This window comes from Balaenoptera acutorostrata, chromosome 11 (assembly GCF_949987535.1).
Source record: "Balaenoptera acutorostrata chromosome 11, mBalAcu1.1, whole genome shotgun sequence".
In the NCBI taxonomy this organism is placed as follows: Eukaryota; Metazoa; Chordata; class Mammalia; order Artiodactyla; family Balaenopteridae; genus Balaenoptera; species Balaenoptera acutorostrata.
This window is the reverse complement of record NC_080074.1, coordinates 83,607,484-83,626,003: the sequence shown is the minus strand read 5'-3', so window position 1 is coordinate 83,626,003 and position 18,520 is coordinate 83,607,484. Positions and strand designations below refer to the sequence as shown.

At 44.1% G+C, this 18,520-nt stretch overlaps 1 protein-coding gene across 1 annotated transcript; it reads left to right on the top strand.

Annotated features, from left to right (window-relative positions):
* The first annotated feature begins 207 nt into the window (after window positions 1-207).
* On the top strand, window positions 208-17,106 carry KLHL42 (kelch like family member 42). The gene is made up of 3 exons (XM_007175705.2): window positions 208-1,225; window positions 10,761-10,954; window positions 15,237-17,106. The coding sequence occupies exons 1-3, from the start codon at window positions 354-356 to the stop codon at window positions 15,686-15,688; spliced, it is 1,518 nt and encodes a 505-aa protein (XP_007175767.2). The 5' UTR covers window positions 208-353; the 3' UTR covers window positions 15,689-17,106.
* The last annotated feature ends 1,414 nt before the right edge of the window (window positions 17,107-18,520 follow it).

Below are 18,520 nucleotides of genomic sequence, written 5' to 3'. Positions count from 1 at the left end.
CCTCCCGGCCGACGGCCCGGGACGACCCGAGCGGGGAGCGATCGCCGCCCGGGCCTTTTTTGGCGCGGACGGAGGCCGGAGGGGCTGGGCCGCCGGTCCCGGGGGGCGAGGCCGAGCCGCCGCCCCCGGGACCGGGAGGAGTGGCTGCCTCGGCCCGGAGAGGCTGGGCGGGCGCGGGCGGGCGCGGGCCGCCCTGCGCCGCCGCCGCCGCCGCCGCCGCCGCCGCCTCCGCCTCCGCCGCCTCCTCCCGGCGCCGGCGCTCGGCGGCCGCCCCGGAACCCGGCGAGCGCTCGGGGGCGGGAGGGGGGCGCTCAGAGCTGGCGGGAGCCCCGGCCGCCCCCGGGCCCCCGGCCATGTCGGCCGAGGAGATGGTGCAGATCCGCCTGGAGGACCGCTGCTACCCGGTGAGCAAGAGGAAGCTCATCGAGCAGAGCGACTACTTCCGCGCCCTCTACCGCTCCGGCATGCGCGAGGCCCGGAGCCCGGAGGCCGGCGGCCCCGAGGTGCAGCAGCTGCGCGGCCTCAGCGCTCCGGGCCTGCGCCTGGTGCTGGACTTTATCAACGCCGGCGGCGCCCGCGAAGGCTGGCTCCTGGGCCGGCGCGGGGAGCCGGGCGGTATCGGGGAGGGGGAGGAGGACATGGACGAGGTGAGCCTGCTGTCCGAGCTGGTGGAGGCGGCCTCGTTCCTGCAGGTCACGTCCCTGCTGCAGCTGCTGCTGTCCCAGGTGCGGCTCACCAACTGCCTGGAGCTGTACCGCCTGGCGCAGGTGTACGGGCTGCCCGACCTGCAGGAGGCCTGCCTGCGCTTCATGGCCGTCCACTTCCACGAGGTGCTGTGCAAGCCCCAGTTCCACCTCCTGGGCTCTTCTCCTCAAGCCCCCGGGGATGTCAGCCTGAAGCAGAGGCTGAGAGAGGCCCGGATGACCGGGACTCCTGTCCTCGTGGCACTGGGGGATTTCCTGGGGGGACCCCTGGCCCCTCACCCCTACCAAGGGGAGCCCCCGTCCATGCTCAGGTACGAGGAGATGACTGAGCGCTGGTTCCCGCTGGCCAACAACCTTCCTCCCGACCTGGTGAATGTCAGGGGGTACGGGTCCGCCATCCTGGACAACTACCTCTTCATCGTGGGCGGCTACAGGATCACCAGCCAGGAGATCTCCGCGGCGCATTCCTATAACCCCAGCACCAACGAGTGGCTCCAGGTGGCCTCCATGAACCAGAAGAGGTAAGCACGCAGCCGCTCTGCTGCTTTCCCACGCATCCACCTGTTCGGGACTCCGTTCCCGCGTGTTTACCGGGCCGTCACAGGAGGTTATGCTGAGGTGGGAATGACATCCTTGGGAGTGTTGCTGGCCTTGACTCTGGCAAAGTTCGCGACGAACTAAGAGGTTGCTAGGAAGCAGAGGCCCTAGTGAGGTCCACTAGATGAGTAGTTTCTTTGCAGGTATTGCGCCGTTAGACAAATTGCCTTTTTTTGGCGTCTCAGTGGAAGAAAAAGATGTCCGTGGTTTCCTAGAAGGATACTTTCAAAGAAAGCTTTCTTTAATTTTGCTTGTATTTTTACCTTTTTTTTTGTTTTTTAGGAACTAATCCTGATTATAATGACACACGGGCAGTAACCTGTAACACTGACATTGGAGGATCTTGTTGTTAATGACTTTGAAGCTTTCCATACTGAGGCACCAGTCTATAATCGAAAAATAATCATTGGACTTGTGTTAATATTAGCTCTACAGGATTACCTTTCTTACTTTTTATCCTCTCTTTTGCATATCACTTTTCTTCCCAGACAGTCTTCATTATGGACCCAAGACTTGAGCCTGGCATTGGTCACCTGCAGAATTAGAACATTACCATCCACCCCAGCCTTCTCCCTTCCCATCCTGCAAATCCCTCCCAACATGCACTTGGGTGACTTGAAGAAAGGAAGAGAAAAGGAGGAGATTGGGGGGAGGAGGAGGGAACAGAGCCAGGAAAAGTATTGGAAAACAAGAGCAAAGAGCATTATAGGAAGAAGTGGTAGGGGAGGAAAAGATGGTAGGGCCCAAGATGGCCCAGAGCCATTCAGAAGTGGGAGGAAGAATCAATGTAACCCAAGAAAGGACAGGTATACCTTTTCTTCTTGTCCGCCTGTACCCATCTCAAGCCCCACCATGGTTCCTGCTCTGAAGTGTGGAACGAGGAGCTGGGGGACTCACAGCTAGGCAAAAAAAAACCCCCACAAAACTCTTAACAGGAATGGGAAGGTCATTACACATATTTACTTGACTCAAGGTTCCCCCCCCAGCCTAAGGGGGGGAGGGTCCACTGGCGATATTTTTACTATAATATAAAATTCAATTTGGAAAGTGTTTTTTTCTGATGATAAAAAATACATAGTTATCCTAGAAAACTGGGAAAATGTCAAAAAATGAAGAAGCAGAAAGACTGTCACTCCCACTCCCTCTGTTCTGGAGGTGATAACCATCTACAGGTTGGCTTATTTTCTTCCAGCCCTTCTTTAGTGCATTATTTACACCATTAGGATGATGTATTCAAAATTTGATATCAGAGTGTTATTTTTAAACAGATTCTAAGAGCTTTAGTTGAAGCAACAAAGGAACATGCAGTGATGATGGGCGGTGCTCAGATTAGGGGTACAAGACCCAGCAGGTTGTCACCTCTACACATGTGTCTCCTGCTATACATTTGGTGCTCAACACGCCACCCCTAGCTCCACAACTCTAACACGGCACCTCATGGGATTCTCTTTTCTCCACAAATCCTTGGTAGTCCTTTCCCCCCGCCCCCAGGAATGCCCTTACTGTCCTCTTTAGGGGAAAAAAAAATTATTTGAGTAATGCATGAATACATGCTTAGAAAAATTGTAAATGACATGAAAAACCATGGAGTAAAAAAATATGTGTATCTGTAGACATATAAGTATATAAACACATATTTATACATTATAAAGGTATATTTATAAATATGGTGATAGTGGTTAACAGGGAAAAATGTATACATGTATGTATGTACATGTTGGGGTGTCTATGCATCTTATACATATTTTTACTCTAAAATTGATTAGCTTATGCTGATTATTATGGCCCTTGATATTTCCACTCTGAGAGTTTTTTCTGTATCAGCAAGTGTAGATCCACCTCACTCTTGTTAATGGCTGTGCAGTGTTCCAGCCTGTGGATGCACAGTACTGTAATTAGTTCTTCCCTTATTCATGAGCATTTAGGTCGTTTCCATTTGCCATTAATAAACAATGCCATGTTGAACATCTTGGTATACGTGTGCCTAGCTTAGTAGGCATATGTGAGTTAGTTCTATATGGCAAATGCCCAGAATCCCTGGATAGGTGGGGCAAAGCGTACGTGCATTTAAAATTTTGGTAGCTCCTGCCAAATCGCCCATCAAAGAATTGTTCTAGTTTCCTCTCCTGTCAACAGTGTTTGAGCTTGCCAGTTCCCTATACTCTTGCCAAGATAAGACATTATCATCATTTTTAAATTTTTACCAATCTAATGGGCAAAAACACTGGTGTGAATGTCTCTGCTTGGAAGAGAGATTGTTTGTTTCATATGTTTATTGGCCATTTGTATATCTTTTATAAATGGCCTTTGCCGGTTTTTTAAAAATTGGCTTATCTTTTTTGTATTCATTTTAGAAGTTCTCTTCATGTATATAGATATTAGTCTCTTGTCTCGTAGGTAATGTTGCACATGTTTTTCCCCTGCCTTTACTTTATCAGAAGGCTCAAAAGTGAAATGCCTTAAGTGACCAGGCGGTAAAGTCAATGAGTAGAGGGGTGGGTGAGAGTTATGATGAACCAGAGAGCTACTGACCCACCGCAAGAGGGCTCCACCTCTTGGCCACAGCTGGTTACTTCCGCAAAGGCGTGAGGAATGGTGTTGCCAGACATCCAGATATCCTGATTTTTAAATGTTGGCAACTTACTCCATTTAAAAAGCAAACAAGTCAACAACAACACAAACCTTGTAGACAAAACAAAGTGTAGGCCACAACTGGCCCTGTGAGCCTCCAGTTTTGGACTTCAGGTTTATAGGGTATTCTAATAGGAAGAGATTTTAAATATTTTCTAGTCAGATTGGTCACGTGGGTCCTATGAGCTTTTTATCTTGCATAGGAAAGACTTCTACAAGCCAAGACTAAATACTCATCTATCTCGTGCTCTATTACTTTTATAGTTTTGTCACTTTACCTTGACATCTGAATCCGCTTGGGATTTATTTTCATATAAGGTACACTATAAGGTTATAACATGTTCTCTGAATGTTCCAATAGCCTTAATTCTTCACTGTGATTTGCTAAATCAATTATCCTATGCTAATTTTCCTGTTTTCAAATTGGTAGATTGGCCATTCCTCTACCAATGACACATTTTTAAATTTTTGTAGCTTGGGAATCTATTGTCTGGTAGAACAGACAGCCATTTGTTCTGTTTTGTTTTATTTTAATTCTCTTGGTTATTCTTCATACATTTTCTCCTTCAGATATACTTTAAAATCACCTTGTCAAGTCCTGTTGGAATTTTGATTGGAATTACATTGTATCATAGGTTAATCTGGAGGAGGATTCACAGATTTCTGATACTTTGCAGCTGGAAAAATGGCTTGTTTTTCCATGTATTTATTTGGGTCTTTTGGTCCTTCAGAAAAGGTTTCTTTCATTAACTTTGCATGGTCTGTGTAATTTTTGTTAGAATTATTCTTAGGTATTTTCTAGTTATTATTGTTCTTTTTTTTCCCCTACATTTTTTTTCATTATATTTTTTTAAATTGGGTTCCATATCGGAATTTGTACCCTTCTTTATCTCCTTCATACTTTGACTCAGATCTGACATGGTCTCAACCAGGAGTCCCTTCCTGAACCCTCAGTTGGGCCAAATGATCAAACTTCATGCTTTTCTAGCACACTCTTCACCTTGAATTGAAATCTTCTGTTTGTGTTTGTTCCTCTCCCTTCCAACTGGGGCCTATTGCTTATTCAATGCTTATGTATATTCACACTGCTAACATGGTGTCCAATAAATAATGGATGCTTAAAAATGCTTGGCTCTTTTGAATCGTGGAATATATTTTACATTATTGTAATAAAAGTGAGCATGTGTATATATATATATATATATATATATATACGTTTTGTTCTTTTAAAATGTAACATTACAGTGAATATTTTTATCTTGTAACAGTCATTATAGTTATTTAGAATAGCTGAAAAATAATAGTAACATTTAATTAGACATTTACTCTGTACTAGGTGCTGTTCCTACTGCTTTGCATGTATCCTCTCACTTATTCTTCACAAGGATTATATTAGTCAGGTTCCCATTTTACAGAGGCAGAGACTGAGGCACAGAAAGTAAATTGCTCAAGGTGTGTAAAAAGTAGAGTAACCGAAATGTAAATATCCGTTGACTAGATACAATCGTTTAGAGAGTTTATAAGTTTTGGCTTAATGACTGACAGTGACCATCTTCATGCAGACCTTTAACTTTTCCTTTTAAAAATGATTTTCTTCCAAGAAGTGGAGCACAGATATTTCATGCTACTGCATTGCTTTTCAGAACTTCGTTGTGTGTGACTCAGCCTCACCTCAGCCTCTGTGCCAGCATTATTCTAGTCACTATTGAATAAACAACAAAGATGCTATGGCTCCTGCCCAGAAGGAGTTTATAGTTGAGTTTGGATGATGAGACGAATAAAAATGAAACCTAGAGTGGGATTATCCCTGGATAATGCGTCCAACACAGGTTCCGAAAACACTGGAGGAAACTTAGGACCTTGAGTACAAAGGGCACCTTTAGGCCTCTGGTTACACAGCGTTTCACATCTACCGCATTTCACTGCCTCTGCGACGTATCCGGATGGTTGACAAAGGGGTCAAAGGCAGAGCAGCCCGCTTTCCCCAGGGACTGAACAGTGCAGTGATCCCAGAATCTTAAATAACAAGAGATAGGCAGGAACCCTGGGACTGGGAGATTTTATAAAGCCCCTTGCACCCTGGAGAAAATGGTGCAAAAACGAAAACAAACAAAAAACACAAAGAAACGTTTAATGCTGTGCTCACTACTTGAAAACGGCAGTGTGAGTACACAGCACTGTTGGAGAGGCTGCTTTGAAGTCCAAGTACACAACACTGCCCGGCGGTCTGAACGTGAATTTGATCTCAGGAGTTGTCAGGACATAACTTTTTACGTGTAAAGGCTTGTGTGCCCACAGAATTGCTTGCTTCCCTCCCTCACTTTAATTAGCAATAACTTGCAGGAACTGGTACTGTTGCAGCCATCAGTTCATTAATTTCTCTATTTCTAGAGTTATCTCTAGTATCTTCTGTTGCCTTGCACCCTTGCTCTGAAATCGGAGTCGGGTTGTGCCATCCTGTTCTGTGTGTGAACACAGCAACGTTGGGAGAGAAACCTAACAAACAAGTCTCCCGGCAGAGAGGGAATTACAGTTGTCAGCTTTGACTGTCCCCTTTCCTCTGAGCCAAAGTTTAGTATTTTAGAGCATTTCTAGAGTCATGAAACCTTCGAGAGATTTTGTCCTCTGTGGTTAATTGCAGTGTAGCCCAAGGATAGCATGAAGTAAAGAAAACTATATGTCTATTCACCTCCCCCCCAGTATAATTTTGGCCAGCAGTTTAAACTGCTTTGTGCATTAGGTTTTCTCAGAGGTGGTAGGTAGTAGGGAGCAACCATGACTCTGTCTCCTAACCTTCCCTTCTCCCCTCCCTGGTCCCTAGGGGAGGGTAATGCTTGGGGGAAGTGGCAGAGGGGAAAGAGGAGACAAAAGGCCGTGATGGTCCACAGGCTGCACAGTCCTCCCCGGAGAGCTGGAGAAAGGGCTAGGGAAAGGAGCTTGCCTTTTATTCTAAGTTTTACCCTAATGGTAACAACTTTTCTAAGCAGCAAGTCCTAACAGTGGTTTACATTTCTTGAGCTCTCACTCAGCACTGCATGTTGTGGTCACTACTTTAGATGTCCTCCCTGTGTCCTGCTCACAGCCTCTCTCTGAGGTGGGCATTATTATTGGCCCCATTTTCCCAGAGGGGAAACTGAGGCTCAGTGAGTTTCATTAACTTGCACATATCACAGGGCCTGCACTCTAAGCCACTCAGACCCCGAATCATCCTGCCCTTCCGATGGTTATAATAGCTCTTGTTAGTCTTTGATACCTTTGTGCTGGTGGTTGGCTTGGTTCGTGTTAACTTGGCTTTTAAGGATTTCAAAAGCTTTTTATTTCTTCTAAGTGAAGTAGAAATTAGATTGTCATCTCAGTTTTCTCACTTTCATTTCTATTTACTGTAAGTCAAGTATGTAGCTACAACAAATTGTTACTTGATTTAAAATTCTTCTTGCCTCCTGAATGGAGTGTGTCAGGGATCAATATTAAGAAAACACTGTAGGAAATTCCCTGGTGGCACAGTGCTTAGGAATCTGCCTGCCAGTGCAGGGGACATGGGTTCGAGCCCTGGTCCAGGAAGATCCCACATGCCGCGGAGCAACTAAGCCCGTGTGCCACAACTACTGAGGCTGCGCTCTAGAGTTCATGAGCCACAACTACTGAGCCTGTGTGCCACAACTACTGAAGCCCGCACGCCTAAAGCCCGTGCTCCGCAGCAAGAGAAGCCACCGCAATGAGAAGAGTAGCCCCCGCTCACCGCAACTAGAGAAAGCCCGCGTGTAGTAACGAAGACCCAACGCAGCCAAAAATAAATACATAAATTTATTAAAAAAAAAAAAAAAAGAAAACACTGTAGAGGTGATACTTTTTAAAAATAAGTGATAGCTTGGATTCATACCTTTACCCTTCAGATTGTGAAGAGTGGAAAAGTTATTTTAAGAAAATGGGAAAAGGCAAGAATTTATGGAAGCGAGAGCACTTTGTACAGAAGTGCAGCACTTTGTCCATTACAGCCAGTGACTATTGCAGTTGACAAATGAGAAACCCATCCTCCTGAGGTTAAGAAACGTAGACGGTGACATGCAGGCAAGCATTCCCTCTAGTGACCTCTTTCTGCAAGTTACCCTTTTCAACTTTTACAACATGCTCTTCTTTTCCCTACTGAGACTCAGATCAACTGAGATTTAATGACTTGTTCAAGCTCACAGAGCTGTTGAGTAGGGGAGCTGAGACTTCCCTGTACAAGCCTGGGTTCATAATCCTTGGCAGTCTGCCTCTTCATCAAGTGGCCTGTTTTGGGGAGGCAATTGCATCATAAAACAAATTCAATATTGGAAAAGTGTTTCTCTTTTCAAGTGAATTTGAGCATGTTGGGGTCTGGAGAGACAGAGTTGTTTACTTTTAACTGCCTGCTCGTTCAGCCTCAGAAAGAAGCCCCTTACATATTGCTTAGAACAAATGATTATGCTGGAGGAATATCAAAAACTGTTTTGATCTTACAAAATTTACTATCTGTGTACCTTTGGGAAGCAAACACAGATTGTGGGCTGGTAAAATTTTAAGCTTTATTTCCTTCGGATCCCCAAATTTGCACACACAGAGAGGGCATCATGGTCAGATTTTAAGGACCATTGGCAGCAGGAAAGGTAAGCAACATGAACCAAGGACCCCCCAGTAACTGCCACACCGGTGAAGTCTATTGGCTTGAAAAACTGAGTGGCTGGCTGAGTTTAGTGGACAATATGAGGTTCTTGATGAAGAGTACTCTATTTACTGTCTGATTTGAAAAACAAAAATAAGCTAAAACTCATTTTTAATGTAAACATTACAGGGACCTTTGAAAAACTTAATTTTTTAGTAGGTGACTAACATATGTTCTAGATCATAATGCACCATTGTTTATTAAACATCTGTCAGGAGATCAGGCATGGCTACTTGTTCACTGCTGCTTTTTAATCTACCCTCTTACATGCTTTTTCCATTTGGAGCCTCTACCCCCCATTCTTTCTTAGGATGTTGTTACTTTTGAAGAACTCATTGTGTTGGCATTAGATGAGGCCTCTCAATTCACCGGGTCTAGCTTCTTTATTTCAAATACTAGAAAACCGAGAAATTATAGTGATGGTATCTTTTCTCTGTGTAGTACTTTCTGATAAGCTGTGTGGTGTAGTTGTCTCGACCACCCTGTGATGGGTATGGTCCCCACGCTAGAGACAAAGGTCAGATAGCTGGTTATCAGCAGAGCGGGTCTAGAAGCAGGTCTCCTGCTTTGTGCTGCTGCTCATATTATTGTAAACTTGAGATGGTTGCATGTATCACAGTCGGCTGACCCAGCACTTCCAAATGCTTATCCTTCCTGGCCTTCAAGGAGTCCATTAGTCTTTATGTACTACATTGAAAGAAATTAATTTTTTTCTTTTCAATTCAAAAGTCATGAGGCTTTTATTTAGTATCTGAAGCCAATAAGCAGAGTTTAATTGTATTACTGAATATGGGCTTTAAAACCAATGCATTTCTCTTTTTAAAATTATTTGCTCTTGTTGTAGGTGATCATTTGTTGATAGAGGTATTTGTTGAGTTAACATGTGTGAATACCCTAAGAATGCCAGATCAAAATATTTTTAACTAGTTCAGTGCTTACCTCCCCCTACCTATACGTTGTGAAGCAATATAGAAGATGCCCTCATATCGAGGAGGATGGGTGAGTGATGTGCTTAGGTGAACTCATGGTAGAGGGGTGTCTGGACCGCCCTGTAGCAAACAGCCTTTGCATGTGCCTGTCTGTGTAGGCAGCACTGGTGTGTACCTAGGAGGAAGCCCACCCTCTGGGAATAGAGAGAGGCGAGGGAATGGGGTGGGCACTTGCTCCCACTCCTGAAAGAGGTATTGAGTTTATTTTATTTATTATTTATTTATTATTGAAGTATAGTTGATTTCCAATGTTGTGGGTTTTTTTCTATTTTCTATTGAAGTATATTTTTAAATTTATTTTTATTGAAGTATAGAGGTATTGAGTTTAGCATATACAAAGTGGTTCTTGGTCTAAGCAAAGCAAGATTAGTCCTTGTTATATTGAATTGCTTATCTTCAATAGCTAAAGTTTGGAGAATGCACCGAACTTGTGGATTCTTGGGGATAAGAGTGAAATTTGAGATGCCGTTCAGTCATTCCTTTGTCCCCAGGCAGAATAGCACCCAAATTGGAGAGCTCATTTCCTTCGGATATCCAGCAGATTCCTCACGCTGCTTTAGCAGATCATGCCATTGTCTTACTTCTTTTTTCTTGTTTATATTGTCTTAATTTTTTGCTTTCAAAAGCTGTACATTTTATTTTTGGCTGCGCCGTGCAGCTTGCGGGATCTTAGTTCCCCAATCAGGTATCAAACCCATGCCCACTCCATTGGAAGTGCGGAGTCTTAACCACTGGACCGGGAAAGTCCCTATTGTCTTCTTTTTTTAAATTATCATTTATTTATTTATTTATTTTACTTTTTTGTCTGCATCGGGTCTTAGTTGCGGCACATGGACTCTTCGTTGTGATGCGTGGGCTTCTCTCTAGTTGTGGCGTGTGGGTTTTCTCTCTAGTTGTGGTGCACGGGTTCCAGGGCGCGTGGGCTCTGTAGTTCGCGGCGTGCGGGCTCTCTCGTTGAGACGTGTGAACTCAGTAGTTGTGGCGCATGGGTTTAGTTGCCCCGAGGCACGTGGGATCTTAGTTCCCTGACCAGGGATCGAACCTGCGTCCCCTGCATTGTAAGGTGGATTCTTTACCACTGGACCACCAGGGAAGTCCCTGTCTTCTGAATGATCAAAAGAACTGACTTTGTGGGCCTTTGTGTCTCTCTTTCAGGTCTAACTTCAAACTCGTGGCTGTTCATTCAAAACTCTATGCCATTGGTGGGCAGGCCGTTTCTAACGTTGAATGTTACAGCCCCGAGCAGGACGCCTGGAATTTTGTGGCACCTTTACCAAACCCTCTGGCTGAGTTTTCTGCGTGTGAGTGCAAGGGGAGAATTTATGTCATTGGAGGATATACTACGAGAGGTAAGTAAAGGGGCCTAGTAAGTGGTCCTCCTACACGTGAGCTTTGGCAGCCTGGGAAAGGGCAGGAGGGGCTGGAGGAAACCCTCTAGTGTGATTTTATGTATTACATAGTATATATTTACATATCTGGAAAAAAGAGCATCCTGTATGACAGGGGCAGTTTGGACAGGAGGGGCCTTTGATGCCTTTGTGTGAGCATGAAAATTGAAAGGGGGAGGGGGAGCTGTGAACAAAATGTATTTTCTTCCTGCTTTGGAAACCCTACCTTGTGGTCAGCCACCCTGTGACTTGGCTGGGTAACTCCCATCCTTCTCCCAAACGCACACTGAATCCGCCCCGTCCAACACTATGGAACTTAGTGCCACAACATTCTTGCAGATCTTTGTTTTCACTTTCTCCCTTGTGTTTGGGCACAAGCATATCAGATACAGATTCCAGAAATTCAGCTCCAGGCGGTTGTTCCCATATCATAGAATGAGCAAGTACATAAAGAGAATTCTTTCCTGACCAGTGATGGGAGGGGGTTGTGCTGTGTCTTAAACCGTACATATGTGTTTTTCACTTTTTTGGGTGGGCATTTTATAGTTAATGATGTGGAAATAAAAAGTTTCTCCAGAGGTTTTATACTGCTGGTCTTGGTAGGAAGCATCTCACAGCTTGGCTTTCTGTTACTTGGTTTTCTGTTATTAACAGTAAGAAAGGCAATGATGGACCACCAAGAAGAGGTGTGTCTTTCCTGTTATCTCTTTCCTTCCCTTAAAGCAGTTGTTTCCAAGTTATCTCATGGCCAAGGCAGTTTATTTCTTCTTTTGGTCTGTCTGACTGTATAATGCCCAGAACTTTTAGAAAAGGCATAACTGGACTCTTAGCCACATTGAAGTAGTAGAGTTACCATTATATTTGACGTAGTGAAATAACCTGTCACCCGTGTATGGTGTGATATGGGCAGGACAGAGCTCTCCAGCCCTGGCTGATAACAGGCGTGCTGCTGATGGCCCCAGGAAGCTGCATGTGACCATTTATAACTGTGCAAAGAACAGAAATCCACGTAATAATAATATGAAGTAGGTGCCAAAAATTCTTTTCAACATAACCAGATGTGTCTTGTTTTGGGGATATATGTTTGAGGAAGAAGTTAAATGTAAGGTATTTTATGAGCATCTGATTTACTTTTTTTTTTTTTTTTGGTGACAGCAAAAGATTTTGATGAACACTTCTTAGAGTACCTCTAAACAGTTGATTGGTGGGGAGGGTGGTAGGCGGTGTTTTAGTTTCCTGTGGCTGACTTAACAAATGACCACAAACTTGGTGGCCTAAAGCAACAGAAATGTATTCTCTCACAGTTCTGGAGACCAGGAGTCTGAAGTCAAGGTGTCAGGAGGACCACGCTCCCCCTGAAGGCTCTAGGGCAGAAACCTTCCTTGCCTCTTCCCAGCTCTGATAGTGCCAGGTGTTCCTCGGCTAGAGGCTGCATGATTCCAGTCCCTGCCTCTGTCTCCTCTGTGTGTATCCGTGTCTTCCTCTTCTGTCTCTTATAAAGACACACACCTCATTGGATTTAGAGCCCAGCTGGGTAATCCAGGATGACCTCGTCTTGAGATTCTTAACTAAATTACATCCGCAAAGACCCTTTTTCCAAAAAAAGTCACATTCAAAGGTTCTGGGGGTTAGAAGATGAACATATGTTTCAAGGGGTCACCATTCAGCTTTCTACAGGTGGTATGTTTATTTATGCATTTAAGAAGAGGCGGTGACATGGGAAGAGAACAGTGAGGGTTTTTCTTTTTCACTCTAAGTTTTCATTACTTGTCCTAGTGACTCTCCACTGATGATAATTGCCAGCTTTTCCTTTACGGATAATTGAAAGAAAATGAGACCTAGCAGTCATTTCTTTCACCTTCAACATTTTGGTGTTCAGGTTACAGTGGCCAACTTTATAGACTTAACTAAACCATAGACCCGGGAGAATTCCTGTGCATGCATATGTACCTCTATGTGTATCTGTGTGCCTTCTCTCCTAGGAAAGTAAATACAGTTATTTGCTTTTGCACATTTCTAAGAATTCTGATTCCTCCCTAGATTTTGTGACACAGGATGCGCCCTGTGGGCTGACCCAGTGCACACATATCCCTTGGCTTCTCTTCTAACCAGGAGCTGGCAAGCACAGACAGGCAGCACTGTGACCTGAAGACGGTGCAGCTGGTAGATTTCCTAGTGTTTCCATGACCCTGGCTGAGCAAACGTTCCTTAGATTTGACCTGGAAAACCCTTGCTTGTGTGTTTTCTAGTTTCACAAGCCACTACTAATGTGCCTCCTTCACTTGGGCCACCCACTGTGATTCCTGTCCCGGCTTCCCCGAGCCAAATCCCCACGATGGGATGGTTAGGTGATGCGGATGGATGACTGTTTGTGTAAGGACTGAAAACGAGTTTTCTACAATGGGAGGGCAGGACAGTTCCTCGTCCTCTGAAGCCCCCCTCCTCCTCTGCTTGGGCTCTTCCCAGCACTTCCTAATAGTTCCTTGTCTTTAAAACAAGAAGAGTCATAATTGTCATGAAAAAAAAAAAATTCAGGACTTAAAGTTGGCTTCGTAGCCTGCCGACTTCTTACGTTAGGTGAGACTTTTAAAATTTAGTAAGGAATAGTTTGTGATTTTTATGATAGCTGTTTGATTATTTTAATTCCTTGGCCGGCACTGAAGAAATGAAATTCGATAGAAAGTAGTAGTAACCACTAAAGGGAAGAAAGGTGATTTGTTAAATGTCAGAATCAACTCTAAATGTAAAAGCAGAAAGATCATTCCGCCAACTCAAATGACCTCATCACGGTCTGAGCCCTTGTTGGGTGAGGAGAGAAAACATTTACAGAAGACCTGGAAGGACCTTCAGACCTGGACCTGAGAAATAAATACATTGAAGCTTTGCTAGAATAAGTCCTTTATTCGTGGCGTGGGGAGCCAGGTTACTAAGGAGCACTAGTTGGATAGATCAGTAACCAAACTCCCTAGGGCTGACTCCTAGGATGAGCCGTATCACAATCGCTACAAAGAAAAGAACGAGCGGGAGGTCATAGTGTTGGTGGAAAACAGAAGTTGTAACAATTCTGACATTTCTGCAGGCTCCGGACGGGTGCACACATAGGATCTGGACTCCTTTCCCTTCCCTCTGTGCCCTCTTAGGAGACACTTGACTTGGTAGCAGAGAGCACAGTGGAGCTCTAATTACTGCCCACTGTGGGTGGGTCCTTCTGTCTCAGGAGGAAGTACTCCTCCTAGCTTCTGCATCCATCAAAAGGCTGTGCGCTTTAGTTGGACATCAGTTCCCAAGCTGGGCTGTCTCTTACACTGATTTTGTTGTTTAAAAGACAACAGCAAACAGAAAGTTCATTATTTTGGCTAATTCAGAGCATTTTTAATTTTTTTTTCTGAGTCTAAAATATTCCATTTATTCTTTCCTTGAGGAGAAAAGGGGGGGAAAAAAGAACAATTAAAAAAAAAAGAAAAATGAAACTAGATATTTTAAATTTCACAAGCATTTTTCAGAAAGAGAGTAGGCAATATTTCCTTGAAAAAGCTATTCAAAATGATGTCAGGGTAGTCTTTCATCTACCCTCCAATTTTATCCACACAATAATTAACCATCTCTTGTGAAACAGGGGTGGGGAAGGGGGAACGGCCTTTGCCAGTGTGTCTCTGGTATTACAGTTGGGAAACAGAATTGCCAATGATTCTGTGGCTTGAAGGCCAGAGGTGAGATTTTCTTGCATCTCTCCTGACTTGCAGCTCTGCGTCCTTTCCTTTAGACAGCTCCAGAGATCCTGCTCGGCTCGCTTGGCTTGTTTTGTAGAACCTGTTGTCAAGGATAGATCCTCTTGGGGCTCTGCCCTTCGTCTGCGTTAAGCAGGCAGTCATTCTGTAGATACTGATGAGGGTTCCGAGGCTCGGATTCTTTGTACGCTGGCCTGGTGGTTCTCAAAGGCGCAAGGGTCCCAGGGAGGAGGGGGTCCTCCGTCACAGCGGCTTATCTCCCTGGCCTGGCCTGACCGACTCTGACTGCCTCCCAGGCAGGGGACGTACCTGAACGACAGGCCAGGGGGGATGATTCTGCACGGATCTCCTCCCAGCCATTTCGAAAACGATTTCCCCGACCTCGGCTTTCCTGAAATAGTTTTGCCTCTGTGTTAGCCAGTCACCCAGGTGGAGGTAGGCGTGTGTGTCCAGCTCAGGCAGCCGGCCTTGCTCCCGGTCGCTGTGTCATCATGCGGCTTCTTCCTGCCTTTCAGACCGGAACCTGAACATCTTGCAGTACTGCCCCTCCGCTGACACCTGGACGCTCTTTGAAACGTGCGACGTCCACATCCGCAAGCAGCAGATGGTGTCCGTGGAGGAGACCATCTACATCGTGGGGGGCTGTCTCCACGAGCTGGGGCCCACCCGGAGGGGCAGCCAGAGCGAGGATATGCTCACCGTGCAGTCCTACAACACTGTCACCCGCCAGTGGCTCTACCTCAAGGAGAACACGTCCAAGTCGGGCCTCAACTTGACGTGCGCGCTTCACAATGACGGCATCTACATCATGAGCAGAGACGTGACCCTGTCCACCAGCTTGGAACACCGAGTCTTCCTCAAGTACAACATCTTTTCGGATAGCTGGGAAGCCTTTAGGCGTTTCCCAGCCTTCGGACACAACTTGCTGGTCTCCTCACTTTATCTGCCCAATAAAGCAGAGACATGACTGAATTGACTTCGTATTTAAAAGAAACCTGGTTCAAGACCAAAAAACAAAAAAACAATGTCCAATTTCGAGAGAGACTGATTTTTAAAGGGAAAATGTGGGTTTTAGGTCGTTTATACAAAAGCTGTAAATACGCTTACTTGAACTAATTACTTGAAAACTTGTGGAAAAAAGAGACCAACTTTATTATTTTTTTAATTATTGATTTTTAAATTATGGGAGCAAATCCATGATAATGTTTTCATACAGATATGATACCCTTGGGCCAATGACTGAAACTGATCCTCAAAAAGAAAATTCATTGTGCCTGCTTTGGTCAAAGGGCCAAAGTCAATCATTGTCATGAATGGTAAAGATGATTTTAAAATCAGTTTTATTTAGGTCACTTGAAATATCACTGATACCTTAAGTGAGAGATTATTTTTTTGGTTATTAATTTACTTGACAAACATATTAACACTGTCTTTCTCCCCCGGTCACACCCGCATGTATTACAGTGTGTTTAAAATAGGTTCTATGTTCGTATATTTTATTTGCACACGACTTTCCAGGAAACTTACACCAGTGGAACCCAGCACCCAGTCCTCGCCAAAACCTGCATAAAAACATTCTCAGCTATTTTTCCAGTCTTTTTTTACAGTTATGAATGCTGAGTAAATAGGAGGGTATAACCTCTTATTTCATTTATGTAGCAGATTGCAGATTTATGTGGTCAGATAGGTAGTATTGCTAGGCATTCTGTATTTCTTAAAAGAGAGGATATATTGTTTCATTCTGTTCTTTTAAAAGGACAGATCTCTATGTTTTTAAAGTCGAGTCTTAAATTTAAGTGGGAAGGGAAGGAAGCACCGAATAAGGGGAAAAAATGCCTTTGAGAGTTACTTTTATTGACTGTATTTGACTTAGTTCTTTTTTTAAAGTTTGAAACAGTAACTTTATATTTTGGTCAGGCACCTTTCTAATTTAATCTCGGCTTTTTAATTCATGCTTTGCTTTTGTGGGGTAAGGTGAGGGTGGCTTTGAAACGTTTGTGCTGGAGAGAGGGGAAGAAGCCCCTACAGAGATGGAATGGCATCTGGTAGGATTTCTGGAATCCGGTAAGGTGCTCTGCTTGCCTTGGTTGTTAAATCAAGTGGAACCCAGCTCAAGCAGTTGTTTGCAGGAAGTCAGTTAACAAATGAATACAATCTTCTGCCAGTCACAGATCAGCATTTCTTTAAAAATATACAGGCATATCTCGGAGATAGTTCAGTTCCAGACCACTGCAATAAAGCAAATAAAGCAAGTTGCAAGAATTTTTGGGTTTCCCAGCATGTATAACGGTTATATTTACACTATACTGTAGTCTGTTAAGTGTGCAATAGTACTATATCTAGAAAAACAATGTACATACCTTACTTTAAAAATGCTCTATTGCTGGGCTTCCCTGGTGGCGCAGTGGTTGAGAATCTGCCTGCTAATGCAGGGGACGCGGGTTCGAGCCCTGGTCTGGGAGGATCCCACATGCCACGGAGCAGCTGGGCCCGTGAGCCACAATTGCTGAGCCTGCGCGTCTGGAGCCTGTGCCCCGCGACGGGAGGGGCCGCGATAGAGAAAGGCCCGCGCACCGCGATGAAGAGCGGTCCCCGCACCGCGATGAAGAGTGGCCCCCGCTTGCCGCAACTGGAGAAAGCCCTCACACGAACCGAAGACCCAACACAGCCAAAAATAAAAATGAATAAATAAATAAATAAATAAATAAGAAAATCCTTTAAAAAAAAAAAAAAAAAAAAATGCTCTATTGCTAAAAAATGCCAACCCTTATACCTGACAAGGTGGGGTTGCCACAAATCTTCAATTTGTAAAAAACGCGTTATCTTCGAAGTGCAATCAAGTGAAGCACAATGAAACAAGATATGCCTGTATACACGCGCGTAAAGAAATTTTATTTTCATTGAAAAACACTTTCTGAGATTCTCCTGTTTTCTGTGATGGAATAAGTTTAAACTGTGAGCTGGACCCTATCTTTCTGTCCTAACATACCAGTTTCAACATGCCTCGCTTTAAGAAACTCCCGTAGAAAAAGAAAAACTGTTGCAGCAAATTCATGCACTCAGCACACGTGCTGAGCGCCTCTAGTATGCATTCACCATGCAGCTGTCACAGAGGAGGCAGTAACCTTGACAGGCTTCAGTTTACCCAAGGAGTCACCGCAGGGTTTCCGGGCAGCTGTGGCCTCCTTTACATATATTATGGTATATTTAAAATTAGGGTCTACTTGTAAAAATTCTAGTTGCATAACTTTTCAGGAAAACTTCTGTTAGGTAAAATGAGGTGTCTTTATTGCGGACCTGGAGACAGATCTTTGCATCTTGTCACCAAATCTTATCAGCACTCTCCTTACAACACTATTTAAGGGTTTCTAAGCCATATCCATTTGTTCTCAAATACTTAGCCTTTTTTTTCTTTTTAAAAAAACCAACAACTCTGAACTGAAATCTTCCTGGAAATGGTACTTTAATCTTAGATTTATATTAATTTATATTCATTATAGAATTGAATTTCCAGTGACCAAGAATTTCATTACATATATTTAAAAATCTAATTTATTTTAGATAGCATTAACTTTTGTTACTATAGATCTTAACGTCTTTAAGGCTTAAACTTATATATTCATAAGATTCTAGCCAGTTGAATTAATTCTGGACAAACAATTGGAGATTAGCTCGTAAATACCCACATTGTAAAAACTACAGTATTATTCCTGCCAACCAGTTCTCTTCCTCATTACATTCTTTGGGTCCATTTTCCGAATGCTGACAATTAGATGCTTGGACCAAGTGAAGGCATACT

Bases quoted from the DNA above. Each gene is read 5' to 3' on its own strand.
- KLHL42 (XM_007175705.2), top strand. From the start codon at position 354: ATGTCGGCCGAGGAGATGGTGCAGATCCGCCTGGAGGACCGCTGCTAC. The intron at 1,226-10,760 runs GTAAGCACGCAG...TCTCTCTTTCAG, and splicing joins GCCTCCATGAACCAGAAGAG to GTCTAACTTCAAACTCGTGG. The intron at 10,955-15,236 runs GTAAGTAAAGGG...CCTGCCTTTCAG, and splicing joins TGGAGGATATACTACGAGAG to ACCGGAACCTGAACATCTTG.